This window comes from Metopolophium dirhodum, chromosome 1 (genome assembly GCF_019925205.1).
Source record: "Metopolophium dirhodum isolate CAU chromosome 1, ASM1992520v1, whole genome shotgun sequence".
NCBI classification, from domain to species: domain Eukaryota; kingdom Metazoa; phylum Arthropoda; class Insecta; order Hemiptera; family Aphididae; genus Metopolophium; species Metopolophium dirhodum.
Window position 1 is genome coordinate 26,908,802 of NC_083560.1, and position 18,805 is coordinate 26,927,606.

Sequence of the window (18,805 nt, forward strand, 5' to 3'; positions counted from 1 at the left end):
TATATAATTTTATTATAACGATTTTTTTTAATGAATATTTTTTTATTTATAATAATTATATGTTCCTTTATGATGTAGACTGAGTGTGAATATAAAGTATACCTATCTGTTTTATTTTTTATTATACTTTTTTATGCCAAACATGGTCATAATGGCAGATCTAAATATAATTCGATAATTAATTATTTAAAATTATTATTGTTTTTTTTTTGACAATTTTGACCTAAAAAATTGAATTTATAAGATATCAATGAGCTAGTCTAAGACTTGTTTGTCTGGTGTTTTGTCTGTGTTAAAATCGTATTATAAATGTAGCTCGCTTAGCAATTAACCTGTTAACAATATTTTTTTTATAATAATAATTATTTTAAATTTTAATAATAACTTGGCTTGGTCGCATCTAATTTCACACGCAATCGTACGCTTTTGAATAGTCAAAAGCATGTTCTTTGTTATCCCTACATTGCGCACAATCGTATGTCGGTACAACGCGCGTAATCGTACTCAACCGGAATACTTTAGTTAAAATACACATTTTTGGAGGGGCAAATTTAATATTGCCCTTTTATAAGTCCCCTCCCACCAATCTCACCTATTTCACTTGGATCGGTAGGTTATATGGGGTATAAGATACCCTTTTGGTATTTTTGTATTGCTGTTTTGTTATACATTTTAAAATTAGACTGCGGCCCTGTGGTCTTTATGACTACATATCTAAAATATTATTATCTTATTTGACATTTTAGGATAATGACAAAATATATCTAACTTATATAAGTAGTGCATGTCTTAATTAGTATAATTAGTATTCTGCTTTTCATCCAATAATCGCTTTTATTATTTTTCAAAATGTCATTCGCTTCACTAAAATATAACGTCTGTGGTATATTATATTATAATATTATTTAGAAATTACATTTTAAGAAGACGATAATTAAAATATAATGATTATAAGATTATGTTGATGGTTTCATATGGCCATCAAATATTTTATTATACCGATTGTACTTTGTACGTCATACTATTGTTGTTTCGTAGTGAACCACAAAATATAATATGTAAAAATTCCAATACCACGATAGACCATATTGTAAATCCGATAATACTATCAATGAATCACCACAACCACCAACACGTATCATGCCACGTATCAACCTACGTGAACTCGTTTTGTATTCAAAAATGAAGCTGCAATTTCAAACGATTAAAAATATAAGATTGTGGCACTGTCAATAAAATGAATCATCTAATATATTATAATAATAATAAAATGTCTTTTCAACGTGAATGATAAGTTTGTGTAATTTACTAATGGATATTCTATAGCGATAACTTGATGACGAATATTATTATGTGTTCAAGTACAATAAACAAAACGTTAAAATCTCCGTATTGACTGTTTATATACTGCTTATATAATAAATATAACCACAATATTTATCATTTCATATAATATACGAATCGCGGAATGTTTTTGGTGGAGTAAGACATCCCCCCTCCCCCGATATATTTTTTATGCAGACAATTAACCACCATTTTATTTTAAAGTCTGCTGTTTAATAATATTATTTAAATATGAAATCTTTTTTTGTCTAATATTTTCATAAATATAATAAATTATAGATGTATATCATTGATCAACTAAACTGCTTGAAACAAATTCAAAAACAATTATTAAATTTTAAAATATCAAACTGTTACAGTTAAAATATAATATGCCTAAATAGCTATTACCTAGGTATCGAATATTTTTTTTAATTTTTAATTTGACGATCAACAATATTTTTTAAAATATAAAATTTATAGGTATATATTACTCTCTTTTGAAATCACACTACTAATATTATGTGCTTGTGATTTCGGTAAAATATTATATAATATGAAAGATCTGAAACGGTCATCGATTCATAGTGTAAGACGTATCATAAATATAATAAATTATAGATGTATATCATCATTAACCAACTAAACTACTTGAAGCAAATTCAAAAGCAGTTTTTAAATTTTAAAATATCAAACTGGTACAGTTTTTACAAAAAAAAAAAAAAAAATAAATATGTGTTTAGAAATAACAAAAGAATCAGTTATCATTTTTTTTTACGAAATGTTACATTTTTATGTTGGAATTCTTAGCCATTAGTTTAAATTATTAATTATATTTTAATTTAAACTTAATAAATTATAATATTGTATTATTAAATTCAATATTATTTTTTACCTTAAATTGATTTTCGACTAAATCTAAATTTAATTTTCTAATTTTTGGTGTGATTCTAGTGTCACAGTTTTTTTATAAGCATTTAATGTTGAAGTCTTGAGAAAATATGTAAAAATAAAGACAATTTTCAAATTATTTTAAGTTAAAAATCCATAAAAATTTTTATTTTTAAATCTAAGATTTTAAAATGTAATACAAGATTCTTCATAATTATGTCTACCATTATCAATAAAAAGAATGTCTACAAGAAAGTCAATTTAAGTTTTTAAGATTGTTTGAAGTTCATATTTTAACGATTAAAAATATAAGATTCTGGAACTGTCAATAAAATGAAGTATCTCATATATAATAATAATAATATAATATCTTATCCAACGTGAATGATAAGTTTGTGTAATTCACTAATGCGATATTTTATCGCGATATCTTGATGACACATATTATAAACGTGTTCTAGTACAATAAACAAAACTTTAAATCACCGTATTGACTGTTTTATTATAAAAATTATTTTTTGTCTAATATTTTCATAAATATAATATAATATAATATATTATAGTTATAGATGTATACCATTGATCAACTAAACTACTTGAATCAAATTCAAAAGAAGTTATTAAATTTTAAAATATCGAACCTTGTAAAAAAAAATAACAAAATATAAATATGTGTTTAGAAATATTTTTACAACATGGATATTCACCCTAATATTTCTTATATTTTCTTAATCAAAACAAACCACTGTTTATGACTTATACAATGTATGAAAATTTCACTGAATTTTTATATTTTAATTTTCTATATACCATAAAATTCTAAAAATATTTTGACTTTTTTATTTGAGCTGTTTACGGAAATTTTTTTTTTTTTTTATTATTATTGTTCATAAATTTAATTTGTCGGGTAAAAATGTGTGAAGTTCTAATACAAGGCTCTTGATATATTGTAGTTATAGCAGTTAAAAAATATTTTGCAGCTATAACTGTTAACAATTAAATATAATATAATAAAAATTATAAAATTCTAGAACAGCATAAATCAATAATTTAAAAAAATAAATTTGGAAAAAGTCAATATATTTTGAGATAATACTGTTGTACGCTTAGTGAATCATCCTGTATATTATCCTAAAAATTTTTAAATATTTTGACTCTATTTGAGCTGTTTATGATCAATGTCAGTTTTTAATTTTTTTTAATTTCTCTACTATTATTGTTCATACATTTTATGTATAGGGTAAAAATGCGTGAAATTCTAACACAAGGCTCTTGATATATTGTAGTTATAGCAGTTAAAAAATATTAAAAATACATGAGCGCAATTTTTTTATAAGCATTTAAAGTTTGAATTTTTACAAAATATATCAAATTTTAAATTTAACAATTATTTTGTAGTTAAAAATAAATATAATATCATATTCTATGACAATGATAGGTTTGTGTGGACTAATGAGATATTGTATTGCGATAACTTGATGACGCACTGCATCAGACGCATATTATAACGTAAATGTAAAAAAAAATATTGTTATAGCCTATAGGTACCTACGTGAACTCGTTTTGTATTCAAAAATGAGGCTGCAATTTCAAACGATTAAAAATATAAGATTGTGGCACTGTCAATAAAATGAATCATCTAATATATTATAACAATAATAAAATGTCTTATTCAAAATGAATGATAAGTTTGTGTAATTTACTAATGGATATTCTATATCGATAACTTGATGACGCATATTATAACGTGCTCTAGTACAATAAACAAAACGTTAAAATCACCGTATTGACTGTTTTATTATATATCCACAATATTTATCATCTCATATAATATACGAATCGCTCACTAATATAATAATAATGGTGAACTACACCATCGTTAAAACCTCTGTAGCATCGTTTATTAATTATATTGTACGGTATCTAAGTAATTTCCAACAATGATTTCTAAGAAAATGTTGAATAATTGCATACTTAAAAAAAAAATTCAATTTTACAACTCTTTAAATGCCATTAAAATTAATTTATATCAACGATACCAAGATAGAGCTTGTTATTATGCTGGTACTGTTAATATAATGAATCATCTCATACAATATATTATTTTAATAATGTAATATTTAATCCAATTTGAATGATAATTTTGTGCAATGCACTAATGCGATATCTTCTTGCGATAACTTGATGGCGTATACTTATAACGTGGTCTAGTACAATAAACCAAATTCTCTGTATTGTCTTATTTATTATATATATTATAGCGTAGATTTTGGTATGTACTTATGCGCACTGTCAGACAGGGGCGTATATAGGATTTTCTTGAGGAGGGGGATATCAAAATTTTTTAGTGTTGATGCAACCTTTTGTTAGTTACTCCATGTAAGGCTAACAATAAAAACAATAATATTGATTTTAATTTTACTCTGTTTTATTAATTTATAAAATAAACTCTAGTTTTCTGTTTTTTAAGCACAACTCATCAATTACTTCATCTGTTGTAATTTCGACCTCTCTGTGACAAGAAAGCATAGCCAACCCATTAGTCTAGTCTATAGTCACAAAACACATACATTTTAGATTCTGAGTGAAACGATGAATGTATTGATTTTACAATGATGTGTGTTTTTTTTTTTATTTTTTTTTTTTTTTATTTTTTTTTTATTTTTTTTTTATTTTTTTATTTTTGTGTCTGTGTACACGATAAGTAGTCGAAATAATGCTTCGATTTTCGACTTCAGTATCTTGTTCGATGGGAAAGTGAATATCGTTGGTGCATTGGGGAGGTCAAAATTTTAATTTCCCAGTAGTTTTCAAAAGCGATGTGAAAAACAAAAGAAAAATTAAGGAAAAACGGGAATTTTTACGCAAAATCGATTTTTAACAAAATTTTTAACAAAATCGATTTTGGTTATTGGTGTAACTCTAAAACAAATGACCGTAGATGCATGAAATTTTCACTGGTTGTTTATATTTGCATTTTCTATACACAATACAATTTTGAAAATAATTTGACTTTTTTTGAACTGTTTACGGACATTGTCAGTTTTCAGTTTTTTTAAATTTTTTTTCTATAAATATCAATAAAATTTTATTTGTTGGGTAAAAAAGCTTGAAAATTTAATAGAAGGCTCCTAGGTTATTGTTTCAAAGGCAGATGAAAAAAATTAAAAATCCTTAGTCACAGTTTTTTTTTATACACGTTTAAAGTTCAAATCTTGAAAAAATACGGAAAAATCACGAAAAATAGCAAATTATTTTGAGTTGAAATTCATAAAAATTTTTTTTTTTAAATCTAAGATTTGAAAATGTAATATAAGATTACTCATAAGTTTGTCTACCTTTATCAAAAAAAAAATGTCTAGAAGAAACTTAAATTAAATTTTTATGAGCGTCTGAAATTTATATTTTTACAACATTTGATATTTACTCGATTTCTCATGTAACAATTTTCTTATTTTATTGTAATTAAAAAACAAATGACTGTAGATACTTGAAAATTTCACTGAATGTTCATATTAGCATTTTCTATACACCATAAAATGTTGAAAATATTTTGACTCCTTTTGAGCTGTTTACGGACATTGTCAGTTTTCAATTTTTTTAGTTTTTTTTTCTATAAATAACAATAAATTTTTATTTGTTGGGTAAAAAAGCGTGAAAATTTAATATAAGGCTCCTGATATATCGTTCTAATAGCAGTTGAAAAATATTAAAAATACATAGGCACAATTTTTTTTTATAAGCATTTAAAGTTCAAATTTTGACAACATTTATCAAATTTATAATTTATTAATTATTTTGTGGTTAAAAATGTATAAAATGTTTAACTTTTATGGCTAAGGATTTAAAATGTAAAACAAGGCTCCACGTAAATAGGTTATATATAAATTACTTTATTCACAATAATATCATCAAATATACTTGGTAATATCATAGGCTGACTGACCGTTTTCGCTCAGAATCGTTTTTCTTATACAATGATATTATATCATTGAATTCAAATTTAACACCATCCATTACAGTGACCCACTTGTAACCTACTGTACAGCAGAGCGACATCCACTTAACCACCTTTTTTAATATTTATTTTAAAATTTACGAATTCCTTATCGTTTTCTGTCCGCTGTCGCAATTAGTTTCGTGTTCTACGTATATAACAGTATAATAGGTTAGGTACTAGCGGGTTTTACCCGACTTCTCTCGAATATAGTCCTATTTTAATTTTGTTGTTATTGTTGGGTAATATCACTCGCAGCCCACAGGATAACAAAATTATAAAATATAAATAGCAACAGTACTGCAGCTTAAACTTTATACCTAAACTAAAAAAAAAAGGTCAAGGGAGGGGATCTATCCCCCATATCCCCCCCATAAATACGTCACTGCTGTCAGAGGGACAAAATAAAAAATACGCAGACATCATAATATCTATATTTTTCTGTGATGTATTTGGAGGAGAGACGTTCTTCACGGGTTTTTCTTTTGCATTTGTAGAAACAAAGGTACCTGTGATTGTGTATTTTACGTAGTGCAATAATTTGCATAATAATAAATTGAGAATTATAATGGCATTTACAATAAAATAATAAGATAATATGTCAAGGTGCACGATTTAAATAAGAAAAAAGAGGATGCCGCTCTGCTATACGTTAGGTTTACAAGTGGGTATAATGTATAATGGATGGTATTAAATTTGATTTCAATGATATAATATCATTGTATACGAAAAACGATTTTGAGCGGTGACAGTTTGTCGATGTGGATATATTATATTATATTATTATTATATAGTTATATTATATTACAATTGTAATCGCTTATTAGTTTTAAACAGTAAAAGCTTATACGACAAAAATCCTAATTTATTTATTTAAAATACAAGTAGGTTACCTAATGTTTTATAATTATTATTGTAAATAGGTATTCATAATTTTTATCTTGACACTGGAAGTCCTCCCCCCCCCCTTGTCACCAATTGGTGATGAGGAGTTTTATAAGTGCCCTGAAATGCATAATTTCTAAATATAGCCCTGCCTATGTGATAACTTATGATGACGCATACCGAGACGTGAAATACACCAACGTAGCATCGTTTATTAATTATATTAATTATTATGTGATATACCTAAATACTAAACTATGAATCTTTTCAACAAGGGTTTCAAAGAAAATTTTGTATAATTGCATACATTAAAAAAAAAAAATTTAATTCAATTCAATTTTAGAATTTTTTTAATGCCATTAAAATGAATTTATATCAAATTTCATATTATCAATTTTACCAAGATAGAGCTTGTTATTCGTGTATATAATGGTAGTTGTAATAGTTATGCGTTAGCTGAATTATTATTTTACTACTAAAATATAAAAAAAAATATTGTTATAGGTACCTACGTGAACTCGTTTGGGATTCAAAAATGAGGCTGCGATTTTAAACGATTAAAAATATAAGATTGTGGCCATGTTAATATAATGAATTATCTCATATATTATAATAGTAACTATGTGATAACTTACGATGACGCATACCGAGACGTAAAATACACCAACGTAGCATCGTTCATTAATTATATTGTACGGTATCCAAGTATCTACGTGATTTTATCGCAATAACTTGATGACGCATAATATTATAACGTGTTCTAGTACAATAAACAAAACGTTAAAATCTCCGAATTGCCCGTTTTGTTATATAGCAACCATATTTATCATTTTATATAATATACGAACCGCAGACATTTTCCCCCAGGACAGTCCCCCCTCCCCCCTGATATATTTTTGATGTATACAATTTCCCACTGTTTTATTTTAAAGCCTGCTGTTTAATAATATCATTTAAATATGAAATTATTTTTTGTCTAATATTTTTATAAATTATAGATGTATATTATTGATGAACTAAACTACTTGAATCAAATTCAAAAGCAATTATTACATTTTAAAATATCAAACTGGTAGCAGTTAAAAAATATTAAAAATACATGGGCACAATTTTTTTATATGCATTTATTGTTCAATTTTTCACAAAATGTATCAAATTTTAAATTTAACAATTATTTTGTAGTTAAAAATTAAATATAATAACGTATTCAATGACAATGATGTGTAATGCACTATTTTATTGCGAGAACTTGATGACGCAATGCATCAGATGCATATAACGTGATATAGTACAATAAACGTAAATATCTCCGTATAGCCTTATTTATTAAATTTTATATAGCTACCATTTTTTTTTTTATCATTTCATATGACATACCATAGTATTTTATTTTTGTATTATTATATTACCTGTTACGTAATATATGTAAATTACGTACGTAGGTTCGGTAGTTCTAACGCTGAATTATATTATATTGTTTTAAGGCGCAAATCGCCATCAATTGTTTGTATTGTTGTAGAAGCCAATCACCTTTTTATTATATTGTTTTACGGCGTGAATCACCACTAATATTATTATAGTATAATATAGTATATACCTACCATGACCACATGAGCCTATCATTTATGAACTTAAGTCAATGATAAAAATATGGCATATGGCATAATATGATTTTGATAAATATTAAATAGTAAATTTTCCTAATACAATAACACAATGAACTTGGTTTTATTTACAGTCTAGGTAGAAAAATGTCTAGATAATATTAAAATGTATAGTATAATATCGTATAATTATTTTAACATAAATCACAATTCTGTTTAAAAACATAACTCTTCCAACACAAGTTTACCTACAGATTTTCATCTAATTTAAGAACATATACATTCTCATTTCTTAATGAATTTACATTTAAAGTAATAATGGCCTAAATAAAAAAATTATAATTTTTATTAGTTATAAAGTAATATATAACTAATTTAATTAATTGAATTGATGACTTGTGTTTAATTAGCTATTTTAGATAAGTCCTATAATATGATTATGATAAAACTATAAAAATGATGGCTGTGTACTTTGTATCTACATTTATGAATATTGAATGATAGTAAAAATTATACTATGGTAGGTATAAGATTCTATACTAACCTATAATTTACCTACCAAAGCTATTTAATAAGTTGTCCATATACAATATTGAATATGACTGTACAAGCCCGTTAAATAAAATGCATAAAACGCATTTATTCGAAATTGTTTTGTAAAATAAATTTTTTATTCGGTATAGATTGCACGCAAATGTTATTGATACGTAAGTAGGAGAGTAGTCTTCCTACTATTGCAATTGAACGTTATGGATCGCTGTAAATTGAGTCTCACTTTTAATTTTTTGTGAAATTTGTGGTCCGGGATTAAAAATATTAGTATTCATAATACATTTCCATGAATTGCTGCCTAAATATATATTATAATTATCAATTTGTTTCTTATTATTTATACTCGATTAGAGATTCGTAGTTGACATATGACTATATAGTTAGGTACTTATACAAATTAATCGTGCTTCTGGTTTCATTTTATTTGACGAGTGATTCATATTGGTCATTCGTTTTGTGTCGAATTTATATAATTTACAATAAAAATTATGACATTCAATGATTAAAATTTATAGTTCAAACTTCTAATTAAACGCATCCTGTACGCTGGCTATATATCACACATGCGATAAGTGCCAAATCACTCATGCCCAAATTAGAAGGACACAATATCGTCTATATTAAATTATACCTGATATATAACGACGCATAAGCGCCAAAGATAAATTAAAAAGAAATATAACTTTAACCAATCATATACTATTGTATATGTTGCATTGTTGCAACACATTCATAGTTATCAATGATCCATTATAATAAAAACATAAAAAAAAAAACATAAAAACTATATCGCTGTAAATATTGCGTCCAATTTTTAATTGTTTGTGTAAATTTTGGATCGTGTGTATAATACTGTATGTGTAAATTGCAACCTAAGTATCTTTAGTTAATAATATTCCCAAATACTATCGTAAGTTATTAATTTCATTGTGTAAATCAAACAACTTTTACAAGGGTGTTCAAACACCGGATTAAAAATATCCGGTTCGGGTCTTAATAGTCGTTATTATCGGAGTTAGTATATTTGGTTAATACGAATGTTCAGTGGTCTAGAAAAAACACAAATTTGAAAGATGACTCTCCAAAAATTTGTTGAGCCCAAAAAAAAAAAAAGAAGATATATGTTATTTATAATAAAATATTATAAATTTCCAACATGAATGCACAGCATAGACCAAACTCGGTTTGTTAATGTACAGTAGTTAAATTTTTCTATGAAACTACAAGAACTGAATCAATGGGAAATTAATTATTTATTCATTTATTTTATTAGAAGCATTAGAATCCATGTCACTTATTTAAATCTATGTACCTTAAATTTTTAACATACAATTTAAAAGTTTCTAAATACTTATCTGTACAATATCTTAAACATAGGTGTTAAGAGTGTTAAGCCAAACACGTCCTTACATTATCTACGGCAGTAGCATAGTTGGAGCACAATTAAGGGATATTTTGCAAAATCAACAGTACAAAAATTGATATTTAAATTTTACACAATTTTACGTATAACCGAATATTGTTTATTTTATGATGGATTAAAATTTAAACAGGCTTTCTTTAATAGTTGTAAGAAGTTTAAATTTATACAAATATATACATATAAAAATATCAGTGTTTAACGTAATGAGTAGGGCTGTACTAAAAACCAAAAACAATCCTCAAAATACACTACTGCATTGTCTATTTCGAATATAATCTAGACAAATTTAAATGCTAACAGTCAAGTATTGTAATTACTATTATTAAACTCATATTATGTTCTGAGGGTCCGATATCTATGATGGATAACACATGAAAAATGAATCGTTGTTTAAACTTTAGAAAATAATTTCTTCAAACAACATTTACTGTATTATTTAGATTAGATAATTAATCTAGAATTGAATACTTGACTGCAATACGATATCCTAGGTATATATTTAGTAATAAGTCTAAAAAAAATATTGTTTACAATTTTCATACATTTTCAGAACTACAAACGAGGCTGAAAATTTCCATAGAACAAACAACGCCCAGTTTAGGATATAGATTTGGGATTTTCTTTTTTTACGCAAACGCACAACGTTTCGGTTTATTGCCGTGCACCGGTACTTTTAATGAACTTTGATTTTTTTTTTAATATCCTTTGTATTTTAAAGCGTTAAGAACAGCACATAATAATATAGGTAAACAGTCACATTGTACGGTTCATTGCTTAAAATGTTTATTATGAAAAATTTGATAATTTCAAGATTTTTAGGTGTAATAAAGTTCAATTAATTTATAAATATAATATTATAGCACCAAGTGATATTTATTTGTTATCTAACCAGTTAATTAAACAAACAATGATGCAGAAACAATTATATAGTATATACTAATAAAGTATGACAAATAGCCGGTCGCTAAGTCTATCAGCTTCGATCACCGAATTCCTAAAGTGAAAATGTACGAATTACCATGAAGGTCTAACAAAAATATTACATCATAGTGTATATTATATAAAATATAATATGCCTAAATAGCTATTACCTAGGTATCGAATATTTTTTTTTAATTATTAATTTCATGATCAACAATATTTTTTAAAATACAAACTGTACAGGTATGTATTACTCTCTTTTGAAATCACACTACTAATTTATGTTTATATTATACGGTTTCCAAGTATCTACGTGATTTTATCGCAATAACTTGATGACGCATATTATAACGTGTTCTATAGTACAATAAACAAAACGTTAAAATCTCCGTATTATCCGTTTTATTATATAGCCACCATATTTATCATTTCATATAGTATACTAATCATGGATATTCCCCCCCCCCACATCCCTGGACATTTACCCCATGATATATTTTTGATGCAGACGATTTCCCACCATTTTATTTTAAAGTCTGCTGTAAATAATATTATTTAAATAGGAAATTATTTTTGTCGAATATTTTCATAAATATAATAAATATATTATTGATCAACCAAACTGCTTGAATCAAATTCTAAAGCAATTATTATATTTTAAAATATCAAACCGTTACAGTTTTAACAAAAAAAAAAAAAAATAATAAATATATATTTTGAAATAACAAAAGCATCAGTAATCATTTATTTTTACGAAATGTTTCATTTAAGATTCTGAGCGAAGCGATAAATGTATTGATTTTACAATTATGAGTGTTTTTTTTTTTGTTTTTTTTTTTTTGTGTCTTTCATCACTTTTTAGGACAGTAAAAAATCTTGGTTTTTCTTCAACAGTATCTTTTCTGATAGGAAAGTGAATCTAGTTGGTACTTTGGAGGGTCAAAAGTAAAAATTGCCTAGTAGTTTTTAAACGTGACTTGAAAAAGAAAAGAAAAATTAAGGAAAAACGGGAATTTTTACGCACAATCTGTTTTCGATTTTGGTTTTTGGTGTAACTCTAAAACAAATGACCGTAGGTACATGAAATTTTGACTGAACGTTTATACTAGCATTTTCTATACACCATAATATGTTCCAAATATTTTGACTTATTTCGAGCTGTTTACAGACATTTTCAGTTTCCATTTTTTTCTATAAATATCAAATTTATATTTTATTAAGTATTTTGTAGTTAAAAATTTATAAAATGTTCAAATTTTATAGCTAAGGATTGAAAATTGAAAACAAGACTCCACGTAAGTAGGTAATTATATAAATTACTTTATTCACAATAATATCATCAAATATACTTGGTAATATCATAGGCTGACTGATCGTTTTCGCTCAGAATCGTTTTTCTCATACAATGATATTATATCATTGAATTCAAATTTAACACCATCCATTAAAGTGACCCACTTGTAACCTACTGTACAGCAGAGTGACATCCACTTACCCACCTTTTTATGTATGGAATTTTCAGCCCATTATTATTAATTATATTTTAATTTATATCTATTTTTTTAAATATTTTTAATGTTTAAAGTAGTTCAGTTGATCAAACATAATATAACTACATTTATAATATATTATATTTTATTTAATAAAAATTATTAAATAATTAATAATAATATTGTATTATTAAGTTCAATATAATTTTTACCCAAAATCGATTTTCGACTAAATCTGAATTTCATTTTCTAATTTTGATTTTTGGTGAAATTCTAAGACAAAATAGAAATTAAATTTTGACTGAATGTTTATATTAGCATTTCCTATACACCATAACATTTTCAAAATATTTTGACTTATTTTGAGCTGTTTACGGACATTTTCAGTTTCTTTTTCTATTAGTTTTTTTTTCTATAATTATCAATAAAATGTTATTTGTTGGATACAAAGCTTGAATTTTTAATAGAAAGCTCCTAATATATTGTTTCAAAAACAGATAAAAAACATTAAAATATTTTAAGCCATCATAAAATAAACAATATTCTGTTATATACGTAATATTGTGTAAAATTAAAATATCAATCTGTTGTAACTGTTGATTTTGCAAAATCACCCTTGATCAATCCAACTATGCTATTGTCGTAGATAATGTAAGGAAGTGTTTGGGTTAACACTATCAACACCTATGTTTGAGAAAGTATACAGATAAGTATTTGGAAACTTATAAATTGTATGTTAAGAATTTAAGCTATATATATTTAAATAAGTGACATGGAATCTAATGTCTCTAATAAAATAAATGAGTAAATAATTAACTTTCCATTGTTTCAGTTCTTATAGTTTCATGGAAAAATTTGACTACTGTACATTTATAAGCCGGGTTTGGTCTATAACAAATGCTGTGCATTCATGTTAGGAATTTATAATATTATATTTGAAATAACATACATTTTTTTTTAAAATTTGTTTTGGACTTGACAAATGTTTGGAGATTCCTAGCTATCTTTCGAATTTGTGTTTTTTCTAAACTACTGAACACCAGTATAAAATATTTTCTTATACCCTAAAAATACACTATTATATAATATTGTAATATTTTTGTTAGACCTTCATGGTAATCCGTACATTTTCACTTTAGGAATTCGGTGATCGAAACTGATAGACTTAGCGACCGGCTATTTGTCATACTTTATTAGTATATACTATATAATTGTTTCTGCGTCATTGTTTGTTTAATTAACTGGTTAGATAACAAACAAATATCACTTGGTGCTATAATATTATATTTATAAATTAATTGAACTTTATGACACCTAAAAATCTTGAAATTATCAAAATGTTCATAATAAACATTTTAAGCAATGAACCGTACAATTTGACTGTTTACCTATATTATTATGTGCTGTTCTTAACGCTTTAAAATACGAAGGATATTAAAAAAAAAATCAAAGTTCATTAAAAGCACCGGTGCACGGCAGTAAACCGAAACGTTGTGCGTTTGCGTAAAAAAAGATAATTCAGAAGGATATAAATTCAAAAATAAAAATTACTTCAAATTTATTTTACATCATCGTTCTTAACATGTTGTAATACATGTTTAAAAAAATCAGAAAAACGCGTGAAAAAAAAGTGAATTTATTTGAAATACAAGTAGGTTACCTAATGTTTTATAATTATTATTGTAAATAGGTATTTATAATTTTTATCTTGACACTGGACGTCCTCCCCCCCCCCCCTTGTCACCAATTGGTGATGAGGAATTTTATAAGTGCCCTGAAATGCATAATTTCTAAATATAGCCCTGCCTATGTGATAACTTATGATGACGCATACCGAGACGTGAAATACACCAACGTAGCATCGTTTATTAATTATATTATATTGTATCCAAGTATCTATGTGATATAGCTAAATACTAAACTATGAATCATTTCAACAAGGATTTCAAAGATAATTTTGTATAATTGCATACATTAAAAAAAAAAAATTTAATTCAATTCAATTTTAGAATTTTTTTAATGCCATTAAAATAAATTTATATCAAATTTCATACTATCAATTTTACCAAGATAGAGCTTGTTATTCGTGTATATAATGGTAGTTGTAATAGTTATGCGTTAGCTGAATTATTATTTTACTACTAAAATATAAAAAAAAATATTGTTATAGGTACCTACGTGAACTCGTTTGGGGTTCAAAAATGAGGCTGCAATTTTAAACGATTAAAAATATAAGATTGTGGCACTGTCAATATAATGAATTATCTCATATAATATAATAATAACTATGTGATAACTTACGATGACGCATACCGATACGTAAAATACACCAACGTAGCATCGTTCATTAATTATATTGTACGGTATCCAAGTATCTACGTGATTTTATCGCAATAACTTGATGACGCATAATATTATAACGTGTTCTAGTACAATAAACAAAACGTTAAAATCTCCGAATTGCCCGTTTTGTTATATAGCAACCATATTTATCATTTTATATAATATACGAACCGCAGACATTTTCCCCCAGGACAGTCCCCCCTCCCCCCTGATATATTTTTGATGTATACAATTTTCCACTGTTTTATTTTAAAGCCTGCTGTTTAATAATATCATTTAAATATGAAATTATTTTTTGTCTAATATTTTTATAAATTATAGATGTATATTATTGATGAACTAAACTACTTGAATCAAATTCAAAAGCAATTATTACATTTTAAAATATCAAACTGGCAGCAGTTAAAAAATATTAAAAATACATAGGCACAATTTTTTTATATGCATTTATTGTTCAAATTTTCACAAAATGTATCAAATTTTAAATTTAACAATTATTTTGTAGTTAAAAATTAAATATAATAACGTATTCAATGACAATGATAGGTTTGTGTAATGCACTATTTTATTGCGATAACTTGATGACGCAATGCGTCAAATGCATGTAACGTGTTATAGTATACGATAAACGAAACGTAAATATCTACTTATTGCATTTTTATTAATTTTTATATAGTTACCATATTTTTTGTATCATTTTATATGACATACTTTAGTATTAATAGTATTATACGGTATAATCGTTGTAAAAATGGTCGAATGTTGTCATTTACTGCACGAATTCAATAGTCAACCAATTATTATTTGATATATTCAATATGATGATCATATTAGTTCATCATTTTCTCATATTTAATATTCACTTAAGTATATAATAATGATGGTGAAATACACCATCATTAAAATCTCTGTAGCATTGTTTATTATATATTATACGGTATCCAAGTATGTACGTGTTATATCTAAATACAAAACAGTTTCCAACAATGATTTCTATAAAAACGTTGAATAATTGCATACATTAAAAAAAAAATGCAATTTTAGAACTTTTAAATGCCATTAAAATTAATTTATATCAACGTTACCAAGACAAGCTTGTCATTATGCTGGAATTGTTAATATAATGAATCATCTCATATAATATATTATTTAAATAATATAATATTTAATCCAATGTGAATGATAATTTTGTGCAATGCACTATTGCAATAACATGATGTGGTCTAGTACAGTAAACCAAATTCTCTGTATCGTCTTATTTATTATATATATAGTATTATAATAAAAACCGCGACAATATGAATAACCTCTGCCATCGACCGGCACATACATACACAACACAGTTTCGTATTTAATTAGTTTTTATTTTTGTGTTATTGTATTATCTGTTACATAAAATATGTAGATTACGTACGTAGGTTCGGTAGTGCTAACGCTGAGTTATATTATATTGATTTAAGGCGCAAATCGCCACATTATTATATTGTTTTACGGCGTGAATCGCCACGAATATTATTATAGTATAATATTTATGAACTTAAGTCAATGATAAAAATATGGCATATGGCATAATATGATTTTGATAAATATTAAATAGTAAATATTCCTAATATAATAACACAATGAATTTGGTTTTATTTACAGTCTAGGTAGAAAAATGTCTAGATAATATTAAAATGTATAGTATAATATCGTATAATTATTATAATCGTACAATTTATTTATACCTTTAGCTTCACAAAAATCTGACGAACAATATAAATTATTTTCAAACTCATTTTACAATAAAAAAAAAAAAAGATTAGAATTCAGTTGTGCTAGTGTGCCAGCTGTGGATCATCCATTTTATTTGTCTGTGGACTGTTGTTGTAATATAAGTACAATAAGTACATAAAATACTAAATTTCATTTTCACATTTATATATAAAGATATAAATTCCTATGAGTAAGTTTCGCATGTACACGGATTTGATATATCTGTTTCGATTATTATTGTTATTTGTTATTCACTATTTTAATTTATCAAGTATACATATTATTACATATTATTTATATGAATAAAATATAGGTAGTAAAATAATAATGCGAGGAGTTTCTTTAGTTGAATCATTTAAATAGGTATTCAGTTTTTGAATTCTAGATTTATACTCCGCCCAATCGAAATTATTCAATTATTACTATCAAACAAACTGTCACTTTTTTGGGAAATCGTCATCTCTGCCTCTTCTTTCATTACATAGCTGGCCTCTCCCTCTCCTGTCAATAAATTATATTGGTCCGCCGCCATATCAGTTTCACCGCCTTCTAACTCCTCGGTCTGTTCATCCATGGTCACCACCGATTTAACCGGCTCACAAGTAGACATTTTCAGTTCCGCGCCTGCTGTCGCATATAGTTCGTTATCCTTTTTGATAATGTCCTCATACTGGAAATCTTCGGACCGCTTAAAGTTAGCCACCAGGTAGGTAGTATTCGGATTTCCCAAGTAACTAGCTGCGTGTCTATATGGGTCCTTAGGTGACTTCTTTAAAATGTCATTGATCAACAGCAACGCTATCGCTTCTACCTGCCCGTAAGAACGAATACTCATCAAACAACATAGAAAAAAAAAAGCGACGTAGGTATGAATGAAAATATAGCTATAATATTTTCAGTCGTGCAGTACCGTATGGAGTATATCATGTACACCTACACTTGTATTCTAAATGTAAATCACAAATTCGTATTTACAATAATTAATAACACAAAAATTGAATGTATACGACCATTGTTCATATACCACTATGTTGGAAAAATAAACAATCACCAATCAATGTATGTATTATTAAATATAAATTCAGGTCGTATTAGTACTTATTGGTATACTAAAAATGATATGATCGATTCTCACTTCTTTATGATTATTTAAATAGATAAAATTTTCACGACATAAATGTATTCTCAGATCATTAAGTATGCTCTGTTGACGATCGCTTATCACATCATCACGATAAGGGTCCATAGCTGTCGGCGCTGCATCTCCTCTGAAGTCAAATTCGACCGACAAACTATCATGGTCGGAATTTTCAAAATCCATTTTTTGGTACTCTAAAACAAATTAGAAAAAACTAAAATGATTATTTCAATAATTAGTGTATTAAAAAAATACATATTGTTTTTACGTAACTATAGGGACAATCTATTAAACAATCATTGCTGTGATAACAACACATGTTGTACCTACATCTGAATACTTAATTATTTAATAATGATAAAAAAAAAATTTAGTATTAATTATTTGTTCAGATATTAAATTGTACTTTATTTAGTGATGTGCATAATTGAATAATTTCAATAATCGAATGATTAGTGACCGAGACGTTTTCATAATCAAGTG

At 26.0% G+C, this 18,805-nt stretch overlaps 1 protein-coding gene across 1 annotated transcript; it reads right to left on the bottom strand.

Moving 5' to 3' along the window:
- Window positions 1-17,596: 17,596 nt before the first annotated feature.
- Window positions 17,597-18,505, bottom strand: LOC132935258 (uncharacterized). Its single transcript, XM_061001746.1, has 2 exons — window positions 18,320-18,505; window positions 17,597-17,995 (listed from the first exon to the last, which is right to left on the bottom strand). The coding sequence occupies exons 1-2, from the start codon at window positions 18,503-18,505 to the stop codon at window positions 17,597-17,599; spliced, it is 585 nt and encodes a 194-aa protein (XP_060857729.1).
- Between the last annotated feature and the right edge of the window lie 300 nt (window positions 18,506-18,805).

Bases quoted from the DNA above. Each gene is read 5' to 3' on its own strand.
- LOC132935258 (XM_061001746.1), bottom strand. From the start codon at position 18,505: ATGGATTTTGAAAATTCCGACCATGATAGTTTGTCGGTCGAATTTGAC. The intron at 17,996-18,319 runs GTGAGAATCGAT...TCTTACGGGCAG, and splicing joins ATTTAAATAATCATAAAGAA to GTAGAAGCGATAGCGTTGCT.